The sequence below is a fragment of the Cryptotermes secundus genome, unplaced genomic scaffold, assembly GCF_002891405.2.
Source record: "Cryptotermes secundus unplaced genomic scaffold, Csec_1.0 scaffold478, whole genome shotgun sequence".
NCBI lineage: Eukaryota > Metazoa > Arthropoda > Insecta > Blattodea > Kalotermitidae > Cryptotermes > Cryptotermes secundus.
This window is the reverse complement of record NW_019721767.1, coordinates 1,237,333-1,251,808: the sequence shown is the minus strand read 5'-3', so window position 1 is coordinate 1,251,808 and position 14,476 is coordinate 1,237,333. Positions and strand designations below refer to the sequence as shown.

The window sequence follows — 14,476 nt, the reverse complement described above, 5'->3', positions numbered from 1 at the left end:
CAATTTTAGAAAAGTCCAAAAATTGTTAAAATACTGAAAACTCTTGAAAACTGTTGAAACTGAAATATCTGATACTCTCTTCGAAAAATTGTAATAATAAGCTGAAAAATAATATCATGGTATCTGTTGAGGTGTGTGCGTGCGTGCGCGCGCGACTTCGTTACGCCACTTACAATGTGCGCCAGGCACACTCATTATTTCATTTATAACTTTGAACTCAAATATTTATGCTCCAATTTAATAATTTTCGTAATATTTGTTATACAGTACTTGCTTTCTTTGCAGGAAATTCATTACCCTATTTGAACGAAAGTCGATCAATGATGTTGTTGGTTATAATTACCGGCATGATCTTCCGGGTTATATGGCAGTCGTTTCGAGGTTTGAGTTTGTGTATTTGTCATGTCAGCTGGTAACAGTTTGAGCTCTTTTAAACCTGTATACACGTGTTCTGCGACGGATTTAAGGTTAATGTAAATATGACAGAATGGATGTTCTGGTGGCATAGGCAGTTAGGCAGAGCCATTACTATTAGGTAGCCGTTATATAGTGACGATAAACATGGCATCCTCTGGGTCTTGCAGTCTGCAACAGGCTACTATGGAGGAGCTGAAGCAAGACATACAAAGATTAAGGCGTGAATTAGATCAAGCTGTTAGTGAGAAAATCCAGTCAGCTCATTATGGTTTAGTTCTGCTTGAAGAAAAGGATGGCTTGGCATTAAAGTGTGAAGAACTTGAAACTTTGTACGAGAATTCAAAACACGAACTTGAAATTACACAAGAGGTCTGTAATTTGAGTTATAGAAATATGTAAAGGCATATGTGTAAAATTCGTGATCTAAAGAAAATTAATGTGTTGTGCTTGTAAAGTTTGTAGTTGAATTGTAAAACTAGTCATTTTGTGGAGTGAGGGATCCCATAATGCTGAAGAAAGAGACGAACTTTCCTCAGATATTTTGTAACAGATATACAGGTTGGACCTCCAAGATCCGGCATTTCATAGTCGGGCATGAGTTTTGTTTGCTGGACGGCCACTTCCTGCAACCACCATATGAGTTTCCCATGTCTGTATCACATTATTTTGATTGTGGGCATCATGTTTGTACCCATATGCTGTATATTCACTTCCTGCAACCACCACATGAGTTTCCCGTGTCTGTATCACATTAGTTTGGTTGTGGACATCATGTTTGTACCCGTACGCTGTATATTCACCTATATCTATATCACATTAATGTAACCATACTTAAAATAAATCACACCATATTTCTTGTGTAAATGTCATCCTCTTCTGTTTCCTCTAATTATTTCCATATACACATGTTACAAACTTGTGTAATAACACCAACATAGTATTCTTTGATGACTTATTTAAATCCTTTGGTATCTCTTAAACCCTGGCCGTCCAGACTGCAGACAGTTGCTATACCAACTGAGCTTTTCAGACCCCTTTAAATTCTTTGTAACTGAAAAATATTGACCACTCATGGGTTGGAAAATTGTTTTTTTCCCTCTCCTGCCTGATCCCAAAAGTGCAAGATCTGAAAGGCCCATCCTATAACACTCAGCATTCCATCAGGACACACATAATGTAGCATATTGTTAAGTGGCGCGTTCCTCTGACTTTGAATTTTAGTGTGAGATAGATCTGTGATATTGTTGCAGTAACTCCTAATAGCAGGGATTTGGGCAGTTCTGTGTGATTTAGATCTCATCATTTTCTTACTGTAGGTGTATTTGAGAAAGATATATGCAGCCCTTAGGTCTAGAGAGCTGGGACTGGCATACATCAAAATACAGTATTAGAAATTTAACTCTGCAAGATGTAATTGTGCTGTGTTGCTGTGTATTGAAAGTAGATGTGGTAGCTAGATCTAACAATTTAACTCATAGCACAACAGACAATAAAGTATTATTTTAAAAATGACAGCATCTGAATTTAGTGATAGTTTATGTAAAATTACACAAGGCATGTTTGTTCATTGTAGCACCAGTAACTAAATTACACCCAAATTCACTGTTATGCACTTCTGAGTTTTGTGTTTTAATGTTATGACTGAAAAACATGCCAAGCAAGATAACTATTCCCTTCCATATTTGTGGCTAAATGTTATATAGAATTGGGACAGTCATGTGACTGAAACAGGACATCTGACATTTTATTAACTGATAGAAGACATAAGAAAACAACACAGCACTTTAAAAAATGGAAGTTAAACTGTCATAAGTATGCCAGAAAATGCCGAATCCCTCGTTGTAGCTTAATGTGCAAAGTACATGTTTTATATGTCTGAAACACCTTCAAGGTTACATTGTTATCAGATACTGACATAGATCTTTATGTCATTATTGTCATCATCAAAAAGTTCACCATCGCCATAACAGAGATCTCATCAAAACTTTCTTCCATAAAGTTTTCCTCTTAAGGTATGATATACCCACAGAGATGTTTTTCTGATGAGTTGTGATATTGTATATTGGTGTGATATGAACTTTTACAGATGACATAATGAACTCATTTTGTGACTTAACACAGTTTGAGATGGTGGCGAGTAAGTACTCAGCAATTTGTAAATTGGATATGATTAATGTAGCAGAATATTTTACAGCTGCTTGCAAGGCCATAGCAAATAGAAAATAATTATTAGGTTACAGAAGATTTCATTATTGTACTGTCAGTATTGTAGATGCTCAGGCAACAGTCATCGATAACCTGGGAATTAAATAGGGACTTCATTGATATTTTGTTAACTGTGGTAATGTAGGATGGTTAGCCAAGAGGATTAAATAAATGGGAGTATGCAGATTGAAATACCTCCCCTCAGTTGTGACACATGTAGCCAAAATATCCGATTTTTTTTTACACGTGGATGCAAATCACAGTGAAAATAAATATATGGAAATTTCATACTCAAGAATGAGTTTCAACATACAGAGGGTTTTTTAAATTTGTTGACTGGTTCACTCTGACTTGTGGACTGTCGACTATCAGGAGCATGCAAATTTTGCCGCTGAATCAGCATGTCTGATGGCCGATAACGTTTGAAATTAAGGGAAGTTATTAACTTTGTGGACCACTGTTTGGCACTATGTTTCAAAATGAGCAATGTGGTTCATGTGTGGGAGTTTGTTTATAATTCATCAGCAGTAGGCAGCAGTTTTCAATTCCGTTAGCCATTTGTTCTCAGTTACAATTAGTGAGCAGTGTGGTACATCATGGTGCTGTATACTTCAAAGCACCGTGTATTTCTGTATGACACCTATGTGAAATATGGACCTGCTAGAAAGTGTTGGCAAAAATTTTGACATAAATTTCATGATGAAAAGAGTTCCCAGCAGGCAAACAATTCACAATTTGGTGAAGAAACTTAGAACCACAGGACTTATAATAGAATATAATAAAAACATGAAAACTGAGTTTTTACTGAGAAGTTAGATGACATAGGGGCCAGACTTCATCACGCTATAGCTCAAGCAGTTAGTTGCTGGCTTTCCACCATGGCAGCCCGGGTTCGATCCCGACTCTGGTCAAGTGGGATTTGTGGTGGACAAAGTGGTGCTGGGGCGGGTTTTCTCCGAGTACTTCAGTTTCCCCTGCCAATCTTAATTCCACCAAATTCTCCATCATCATAATCACCCGAGGCAGGCTAGAGTAGGCCAATCAGTGGCCGCCGTGCTGAGTGGACCCAGTTGGACTCCACCACCCACTAAGCGAATTAAAAAGAAATTGTAGGGGCTAGACTTGAATATACACCTAGAGCACTGAAATATATAGCTTAAGAGACTGGAGTGCCAAAGTCTGTTGCAAGAAGGGCAACACAACTGCTGAAGCTTAGGTCCTATAAAACGACAGTAATCTGTGCACACCTTGCAGCTGTGTGATCCAGCTAGCAGGGATTATTTTTGCAGTCTCTTTCTGCAGTCTGTTGTTAAATGTGAAATTGATCCACAATTGACATTCTTTTCTGATGAAGTGTGGTTTCATTTACACTACTGGAGTTCAGAGAATCCACATCTATCCCACAAATTCTGATCCATTCAGTGAAAGTTGATGTCTTGTATGCTGTAAATGCAAGAAGGATTGTTTCACCGGTGATATTTAATGAAACAATCATGAAATATATGTACAGGCCATTCTTTGGCAGTTCTTTCCAGAGCTAACAGAAGAAGAAAGACTGTATGGCTGGTTTCAGCAAGACCCAGCTAGTGCTCAGCGCACTGCACTGCAGGCTTTATCCACTGTCTTCAGGGGCAGATTATCAGCACTGGTATTTGGTGAACATGTTCGCCTGATCTTACTGCTTGTGATTTTTTCTTTTGGGGTTGTTTGAAGGACAAAGTTTACAACAGTAACCCCCAATCAGAAGAACTAAAAGAAAATATTTGTAGGGAAATTGGAAATATTCCTGCAGAACAGTTTCAGAGGATAAATCAGAACCTCTTTCACTGGTGCAAGAAATGTCCGCATATAGAGGGCAGCATTTTCAACACCTCCTGTGATCTGTGAACGAAGGTAAGAATTTAACCTTCATTCCAAATGTTATCGGCCTTTAGGCATGCTACTTGCATCAGCAGAATTTATAACGCCTCGCAACTGGCAGTGCACCGGTCACCATGATGTGCAGAGCTGTGGAACCAGTCAGCAAAGTAAAAATCCTCCATGTATAATAGTAGCATAAATAGACAGCAGTGTATAATAGAGGTTAATGCTGGAAATATGAAAGTTTACTTGATATATAAGAGAATGTTGTAATGGCAAAAAAAAAAGCGTGTCTTGAGATTTTGATGTTTTTACATGTTTTGTAAATACTAGCTGCGCACACACACCTGGTAAACGACAGTGTAACTGCACAAGCTGGTAATGGGTCTGCAACCAAAGGGGCATACATCAGAGGAGTCAACATTCACACCAACACCCTGAACTATATGAAATATGAACTTGCCCGCACTGCCGAAGATTGCGCTAATAGGTGCCAGAAGAAGACTGGAATTCACTTTTTTTATTAAATTTAATAGAGTTGGCTAATTTTAAATGAAATTTTAATTTTTGTAATTTTAATTAAGGAGTACTGGTAACTAGCCACATGCAGTTGTGGCAATAAGTGGTATAATTTTAGCAATACTATTAATACATTGGAGGGCTTATATGTAAGCAGTTGCTGAATTCAGTTTAAAAGGTACCAAAATCTGATGGCAAGAATGCTGTAGAACCTGATATGCAAGATAATAAATACACTTTCAGCACAGTCCGTGAAAATTCTGTATATCTGCTTTGTCCTATGTTATTCTCTTGTTAGATATGATGGACAAAATTACATAATGAGAAACTTCATAATTTGTACTCTACCAAATGCTATTATGGCGTGACCGACTGAAGGAACATGGGGTGGAATATGGAGAAGATGACATACATATATATTAAATTTTAGTTTTAAGGGAAATTTAAATTGAAGGGATCACATGGGAGACATGCTTAGATGAGAGAATAATGTTAAAATGAATGTTACGGAAACTGGGTATGAGAATGTGAACTTGATTCAGCTGGCACAGGATGGGGTCCAGTGAAGTTGACTCTCGTAAACACAGTAAAGAACTTTAAGGTTCAATAATGGAAGGTGAGAAATTGTTTTGAGTAGTTGAGTGACTGTTGGCTTCACAAGAGGGATTCTGCTTCATAGGGTTAGGACATAGACCATTTGTTGTTCACATTGTACTGAAGATATTCGTACTAACTTGTAACAGACTTTTAGCATTAGAAACAGGATTTTTCAGAGCTATGTTTTTTATATTTTTGAAAGACAGATTTTGTTGAAAAAAGTATGTACCATGAGGAAAATAAGGATTTTTTTGTATGATCATTCTGATAGTTACCTCTCATCTAAGAACAGTCACTAATAATACAATTCAAGAACCTAATTTCTTAAACTCTGCAATAAGGTTTTATACCCCAATGTAAACATCTAAACCATTTTTAGTCTCCTTCACCCTTGCCACTCTGAATGACTTAAAATACAGTGAAATCTATCAATTTTTAGAAAATGAGAAATGCTGAAAAATCTGTTAATATAAATGACTAGTGAATTTCTGCTCATTACTTTATAAAATAAGCACAAAAGCTATATCTTGTAAGCCTGATGATACTCACTACTGTGGCACAAATATATGCAGTTTATATTCATACGGCTTACACTACCATAGTCAGTAAGTTCGTGGACTGGCCGCAAAGCGTCGTTGCAGTGCACTACAGTGGATAGGTTGAGGCACGATATGATGCCCCATCATTTCATCTCTCCTCACAGCAAGAGACAGTTGTGTGCAAACAGTGTAAACAGAACTACGGCTTCTGTTGTGAACTGCAGTTAAATGCAAGTGGCGGAAATCGAAAACGTGGCAGTTTGAACAATGGGCAAACATCAAGATCTGCAAATCCCCTAGCAAAACGTTTGGTGTATGAAGAATTGGCTGTTGCTACATGACGACGCTCCTGTACATCGCTCTGTTCTTGTCCAAGAGGAACTGGCAAGGCAACAGGTCATCATTTTGCCACACCCTCCATACTCACCTGATCTCATACCATGCGATTTCTTTCTCTTTCACCGCTTGAAAGCAAAGCTATGCGGTCATAGATTTCAGTTGTCTGAGGAGGTCTTCAATGCCACAAGAGACGCTGTATGGGAATTTCCTGCCAATATGTTTCAGCAATGTTTTCTGCAGCTGTATCAACGTTGGGAGGCTTTCATAGCAGCCAACGGCAACTATTTTGAGGGCCGATGTGGATCTGCATAAATGTATGTGAATACCTTGTAATATGATGCAATAACACCACAGTCCACGAACTTAATGACTGTACCACGTATGCGTATTAATGTGTATTTATATCCATAAAAGTTTTTTTTATCATGAAAACCTGACGTCAGTTTTGTGAGGAAATTTTAAATGATGTTGAGGTCTTCTGGATTTAGACACTGGGTAGCCTGGTACATGCATTCTAACATATTGGAAGCTCATACTACCTTCTTCTGGCAGTATGCCCCTCTGAAATAACATTTCTAATGAGTTTGTTTTATGTTATCTGTAATTGAAGGCATTAGCAAAATTCCAAACAACTCACAAAGTGGCTACCAAGACTGGAATTGAGCAAGAAGAATCACTTTTGTCAGAGTCTGCTGCTCGTGAGACCTCCCTCAACTCCCAGATTCTAGAGCTGGAAAATGAAACAAGACAAGTAAGAACTGTAAATTATGTGAATTGAGAACTGAAGTTTAAATTCTTTATTCTTAAAAAGCTAAATAGTTCTGTTCAGTATGACTGGTTAAGATTTTCTTATTTCAGTTGTTCACGCCCTTACATGTTTCAGTTTTCAGAGACCATTTTCAGAGGGACACCTCTACAGCAGTACAATTAGAAGCCACTATTACAGTACACATTCTGAAAGTTAAAGTATATACATACAATATAAACAATATACAATTGGCTGTAAAATCTAAATTTTTTACAACTACAGCGGCTGTTCCAATACTTTAAAATATTTACAGTTAGTTTGTTAAACTTCTATTGGAATTCATAAACCAAGCTGTTTGTGTTGTCCCTCTTATTATTTCTTTTGACGGGGGCCAAATGTGTGCCACCTTGTCATTCTCGAGAAGAGGGTTCTGCAAATATATCATGGGTATATTTTATTATTTCATCAATCCTATTATGTTCTGTAAAAACTTTTGTTATTTCGTCCGACCTTTAACGTTGTCCTGTATGTGTTTGTGGCCCGCTGTGTTGTTTTACTGTTCTAGGTTGTGTAAAGTAACAGGCCGTGAAGGCCAGTAGGGTTGTGAGACGTCGAGGGTCCCACACTATCTAGACAGTCGGCTCAAAGACGCCGGTAAGGTTGTCAGCCTTACGCACCGGCCACGCTTTACTCCCCAGGAAAATTATTTAATTAATTCCTTGTACTCATTTCTGTTAGAGGCTGAGTAAACCCCAGGGCCTAATGTGGCCGGAAGGATTAGGTAAACTGAAAAGTATCCAATGACCTCATCAGGACTTGAACCTGCAACCTTCTGGCTTGTAGCATAGGTTCTAGGTCGTGTAGTACCACATATTTATACTCCTTGTGTCTCTGACGTTAGTGTGGGTGTGTACTGATGATGTATTATGAGGTCTAACATATTATACTGGCTGTCACTTTCCTTTGTGTTTTTTTGCTCTTCAGTCAATTTGTTGAGCTTATTAAAGTGATATATATGGAAACTTTCTTTTATATTCATGATGCTCCCATTTTTTGGCATTGTCAATGATTTCCATGATTACTGTCATCGGTCCATACTGGTGGTGTTTGTTTAGTATGGGTTGGGCAAATGCCGATTCGTCTTTGTTTAGTCGTATGTTTCTTATGTGTTCCTTGTACCTTGTTGTTAGATTTCTACCAGTTTGGCCGATGTATACTTTTTGGCAGCTTATTTTGTATATCCCACTTTGTTCGTAGCGCTTTGTTTCTCGTTTTTCACTTACTAGTTTACCTATAGTGAGCTGTTTTGAAGGCTATTTTTATGTTGGTGTTTTTGAAGAGTTTTGTAATTTTTCGTATGTAATTTCCCGTATTGGTAAATGTGGCCCATTTTTGTTCTTTTTCGGCTTTATTATCCAGATTATTTTTCCTTTGTTTGAGTTTGTTACCAGTCACACTGAGCGGAACTATTTAGCTTTTTCATAATATTAGTGTGACGGACCAGAATGAAACAAATCAAATTCTTTATTCTTGTTACTGATAACATGATTATTGTTGTATATTTAGCTCCGCCAAGAACTGGAACGAGTGATAAACGAGAGGGATAGAGTGTTACAAGAAAACTGTGATTTGGACAAATGTAAGGAGGAAAAGGAGCTGGAAAGAAGGAATCTTCGATCTGAGCTACGAGAGATCAAGTTCCGAGAGACGCGTCTCATCACGGATTACTCAGAACTGGAAGAGGAGAACATCAGTCTTCAGAAACAAGTTTCAGTTCTGAAATCATCACAGGTACATATGTCATGTTTTCGTTCATTTTTCTCAACTTTCTCTTCTCCAGACGGTCCAGACCAGATCTGGGGACCACCCAGCCTTATATCCAGTGAGACCCAGGAGCTCTTTCCCTGGGGATAAAGCGGCTGGAATGTGAAGCTGACCACTCACATACAACTAGTTCTGAGGTTAAGAAAACTTGGATCTCTACTTCCACTCCCCCATACATCTCCATGGCATAGTGCTCAAACACAGGGACAGCTTTACCATTTTTCTTTAGGCTGCCCTTTATGTAATAATTTAACATTGCTACGCTTTCCTTCAGGTTGAATTTGAAGGAGCAAAGCATGAAATTCGTAGACTACAAGAAGATGTTGAGCTTCTGCATCAACAGGTTGAGGAGCTCACAAAACTTAAACAGATTGCAGAGAAACAATTGGAAGAAGCCCTTGAATCTCTTCAGGTAATGTCTGCAAGTGCTTCTCTTGAAAATATTTCTCCTTAGATGTCATAGTGTTATTAGTTTGGTTTCCTTTTCTTTTTTTGAAGTACCTGGCTAAAAATTGATGACAGTTTTATGCGTATTGATCTCATATACCTACAGCCATGCAGTTACGTGGCAATTTCCTTGCAGATGTTGACAGACTTGGGCATGTTTTCAGCAGAGCGTGAGGTTGAAGGCTGGCTCAGCCTGGCATGACATATTATCATCTGAAGGCAAAGGAATGTAACATAAGGATAGGAAAAGTCATTCACATAATACATACATATTCTGCAGAAATCTGTTTTTATTTTTAACAAAAGATTTTGATCAGCTGTCAGCTTTTGGATTTGTAAATTTGGTAGGAAATTGCTTTTTATGCTAGATTGTCATTCATGATAAACTCCATTATTAGAGAAGTTTGTATACTGAAACTGAAACCTTTTGAATTTTATGGTGCATGATATTGTCCCGTGTAAGGGGATATGAGTGACAAAATGACAAGATTCTCGTTTGGATGATTGGATTTATTAGCAGCTTGGTTACACACACACTCTTAATTACACTTAAATACAGCACTGTTGCTGATTTACATACACCCCATAATCCACTGTTACATGCACACTAGTCCTCTCTTGGTAATGGATCTCAACACAAACACTAGCACTTCAGATCACTCCAGGTATTACACATAATTAAAGTCTTCCAATCACACGCCAAGTCTTCACACCATGAACTTCCCATGGCTGTCACTTAAACACTCTAAAATACACTCAAATACTCCCCTCTGTTCTGTCTGTAATTACCGTTGTATAGCTTACGCACCGACAACGCAGAAAACATAGCCCCTATTTTTGAAATGTGTTTACCAAACTTTCCATAGCAGCAGTCATGGCACTGACCACATAGAAAATGCCGCTCTTCCATCGTTTCCTCGCATGTATTCGGTCACGAGGTGTTTAAGGGTCTGTTACCTAGCAATGTTGTGTCTGTCAACGTTACAATATTGTAACATGTTGTGCTACTAAAGACGCCATTCAGATCGTTAATTGGTTTATTTAACAACGTACAAATCTTAACTACAAGTACTTATAACACTGTTGCGGTTTTACACAATTTATAAACCCTACACACTATTCTATTCAGTCTATCCTCAGTAGTCTTCACGTATTTATAACTCGGGAGCTATACAAGTCTCTCTTCCGAGGGTCATACTGAAAGTCATGCGCAACAATTTTTTTGTAAAGTAACATGGTTTGTTATTGACAAACCAAATACATCACCTCAATCTACAGACCTTTCTTTATTTTTCTACATAATCGCCACTTCTTTGTACACATTTCTCCCAGCATTCTGGGAGTTTGAAAATTCCCCTTCTGTAAAATTCCATTCCAGCCATCCGAAGACACTGACGCACTGCTTTCCGAAATGCCTCCTTTGTCTCAAAACATTGTCCATGCGGCTGATCCTTCACAAATCCGAAAAGATGGTAGTTGGAGGGTGCCAGATCAGGGCTATAGGAGGGGTTTGGAAGAACTTCCCACCCCATCTTTGCAATTGCTTCCAATGTGAGGCAAGCGGTGTGTGGGGCGAGCGTTGTCATGAAGGATGATGATGTTTCGTCCTGGACGTTTATCACACAATGCAACGACAGAGCTTGTGCAGCGTCTGGACATAACGAGCAGCATTGATGGTTTGCCCAGGTTCCAGGAATTCGGCCAGAATAAACCCCTCTGCACCCCAGAAGACTGTGGCCATCACCTTCGTAGCTGATGGCACCGTCTTTGCCTTCTTTTTTGATGGAGAATGCAAATGGTGCCATTCCATACTCTGCCGTTTCATTTCAGGCTCGAAATTGTGAACCCAGCTTTCGTCACCTGTCACAATACAGAGCAAAAAAATCATCACCTTCATGTCGATATCTCTGCAGCAGTTCTGAGGTGATGGCTTTTCACTGANATTCGATGACAGCACACTGATGAAATGACATATCATTGTCGGCCATTTTGTTAGGAGTGATACTGGTCACGTGATGCAAGCTGTTGACATCACAAGACACTCAAGGTTAACACAACAGCTGGTTGCTCGTGACTTTCGGTATGACCTACGTAATTACACACTCCCAATATAACTGTACTACAGCACACGATGTTGAAGTCACACAATAAGTCTTCGCTTGCTGACCTCTCAGTTATCGTACACTTCTAACCACGTGTTCGGATCTTCTTTCCATGACCACTGCTATATTTCAAAGTTCTTCGGCAGCTGCTGCATTTAACTGACTCCTAGTCCAAGTCCAAGTCACATTGCGACTGACGGTCAGTCAGTCAGTAAGTCTTGGTGTTGAGCCCCATCTGGGGCTCATGACCAGATATTTATTACTGTTTGGCATTTACGGTCTTGTTTTTGTGGGGCGCCCTCTCTGACGAGAGGACGTGTCTGCCTTTTGTATATGATGCTGGCCCTTGCCAGTGTAGTCTTTCTCGGGTCTGAGTCCCTTGGAACTCACAACCATATTTTACTGTCTCAGATTTGAGTCTTCGCTGACTCCTAAGGCAGTGCAGTTCTCTTATAAACCCTCAGCCAGACAAGGGAAAACGCCTTGCTTCCCTGTTGCCTAGTCACCGTGTTTACAAGTGTTTTCGCCTGTTACGTCACAGTGGGAAGTGTTGCCACGTTACCGCAGGGGAGGGGGCAGAGTGTTGACTGGCCTGTTACTGTATGAGCGACAACTCTTGATGTTGTTACATCACCACTGGCGGGGGAGGGGATGTCCTCCATGGTGCAATATGTCACAAAATAATAATCAGTAGTATGTAGTTGTATCTGTATCTCCTGTTACAGGCTGAACGAGAGGCTAAATATGCTTTAAAGAAGGAACTGGATCATCGCATAAACAGTGAATCAATGTTTAACCTCAGTAATCTAGCATTCAGTATCCGTGGTAAGAAATTTATTGATATTAACTAGTACTTAGCAAATTTTTTAGATGAACTGACCAAGTGAAACATAAACAGTGAATCAATGTTTAACCTCAGTAATCTAGCATTCAGTATCCGTGGTAAGAAATTTATTGATATTAACTAGTACTTAGCAAATTTTTTAGATGAACTGACCAAGTGAAACATAAACAGTGAATCAATGTTTAACCTCAGTAATCTAGCATTCAGTATCCGTGGTAAGAAATTTATTGATATTAACTAGTACTTAGCAAATATTTTAGATGAACTGACCAAGAATGTTGCATACAAGGCCTTTCCATGTACTCAGTTGCAGTGTCATACTGTCTGCAAAGGAGAAGATTAGAGGATAATATTAAGATTTATTTTGGGGAAATAAGTTTTGAGGGGGGGGGGATAGAGTTACCTAGCTCATAGTTCTGTCATGTAGTGGACTCTGGATTTATTGGTATGGAATCTTTGGGTGTATTATAATGGGTTTATGAAGTTCTGCAAGTTCCGAGTGATCACTCAGTAAGGGACTGCATAATGGATGTTCAGAGCTGAGTTTCTGGGAACTGACAAAACTCTAAAACATGACTGAGGCCTTGCGGGTTATTGAGAGTTTGGGGAACTGCAGCCCCAAGGTAAGTTTCAGGTTCCATCATTAAACACAAGAAATTTGTAATAACATTAGACATAAAACATACTTGTATCACAAAAGTGTCACAAAACAGTGTAACATAGTGATAATCTGGGAGCTGTAAAGCTGGCTTCAGATGTCTCAGCAGATACTAATCTCTTGGCATGGAGCCAAAAATGTTTTCGCATGTACAAAAATGAAATTGTGAAACATGTAACTTTAACTTTCACTTTATTTTAAATTCCATAGATCCTTTCAGGTCACGCATGCCATAGGATATAGAACATGTCAAAATGCATAAACACATACATAAAAACAATGGACCCACCAACATGCAATACAGTCACAGTAAAAAATTTGTACATAAAATATTCAAATATAATCAAATTTATGCAGATATATGACTATTGTTGTCACAATCATAAATTAATACAAAAGACCTATTCATAATATAGAAGTTTGATGCAATTATCTCCATCACATAACTACAAATACTTAATTTAACACATTGCGGACTGGTTGCATGATTTCATGCTTTTCGCTTTTAAATGTGGCAGACTGGTCACATGATATCATGATTTTAGGACACGTTAGGTTGCAACACACTATACCTTGCTATTTTGCCACGCAGCTGCATAGATACTGAGCCATAAAACTCTGGAATGTTTGCTTAGTATTCAGTAACATGACCTAGCTGTTTTCTTAACCCCCTCTAACAGAGAATGCTTTGCCTGTCTTCAATTTGTTTGTACCAGCCAGTAGTTAGTGGTGGGGTATGAATCAAGGACAAATTCTTCTCCAATGAGCTAGCTTACGTGCCTTGTGAGATGCGTAGTGATGGTGACTCAGACAGTGGCAGTGACAGGGGACAACAGAGAATTGTGGCCACAGACAGTAAAAGTGACAGTAGCTCCGACGAAAATGCGGGTAGTAAGATTGCGGGGACAGCAAAAAATGTAAACCCTGTTTCGAAATTGAAATACAAAGCATTTCTGATGAATGTGGCAAAGGCCTGGGCTACAGACCAGATGGTGGTGGCAGAACNCTTCTAGGAGCATTGATAAGTGTTCTCCAAAAATTTTAGTTCATAAAATGAATTAGGAGATTTTATATTAATTTTTAAAGTGAACAGTGCACAAGTTAGGATAGTATTAATAATGCCAGTCCCCATAGTGATTTAAATATTTAAATTGCCGGTCCACAATGAGTTAACAGTCCAAATATAATACATTTCATCAGGATTTAAAAATCAGAGTATATAATAGCAATTCAGAATACGAAGGGGGACCCAAAAATAACCGGAAACGACCTGTTGCGCGTGCATGCTTTGTAGTTACGAGTTGTGCTGCTAGGTGGTGTTAGCTGGGGGTCTCCCGTGACTATTAGTGAGCTGGCATCAGTCTGAGTTAAGTGGTT

General features: G+C 38.8%; 1 protein-coding gene across 1 annotated transcript in view; it reads left to right on the top strand.

Annotated features, from left to right (window-relative positions):
- The first annotated feature begins 354 nt into the window (after positions 1-354).
- LOC111875700 (protein bicaudal D) overlaps positions 355-14,476 on the top strand; it is a 29,563-nt gene continuing 15,441 nt past the window's right edge. Inside the window, exons 1-5 of the mRNA XM_023872146.2 lie at positions 355-786; positions 7,087-7,227; positions 8,791-9,015; positions 9,323-9,460; positions 12,323-12,422. Of these exons, the coding sequence (XP_023727914.1) occupies positions 562-786; positions 7,087-7,227; positions 8,791-9,015; positions 9,323-9,460; positions 12,323-12,422 (829 nt within the window). The 5' untranslated portion in view covers positions 355-561. The remainder of the gene's footprint in view (positions 787-7,086; positions 7,228-8,790; positions 9,016-9,322; positions 9,461-12,322; positions 12,423-14,476) is intronic.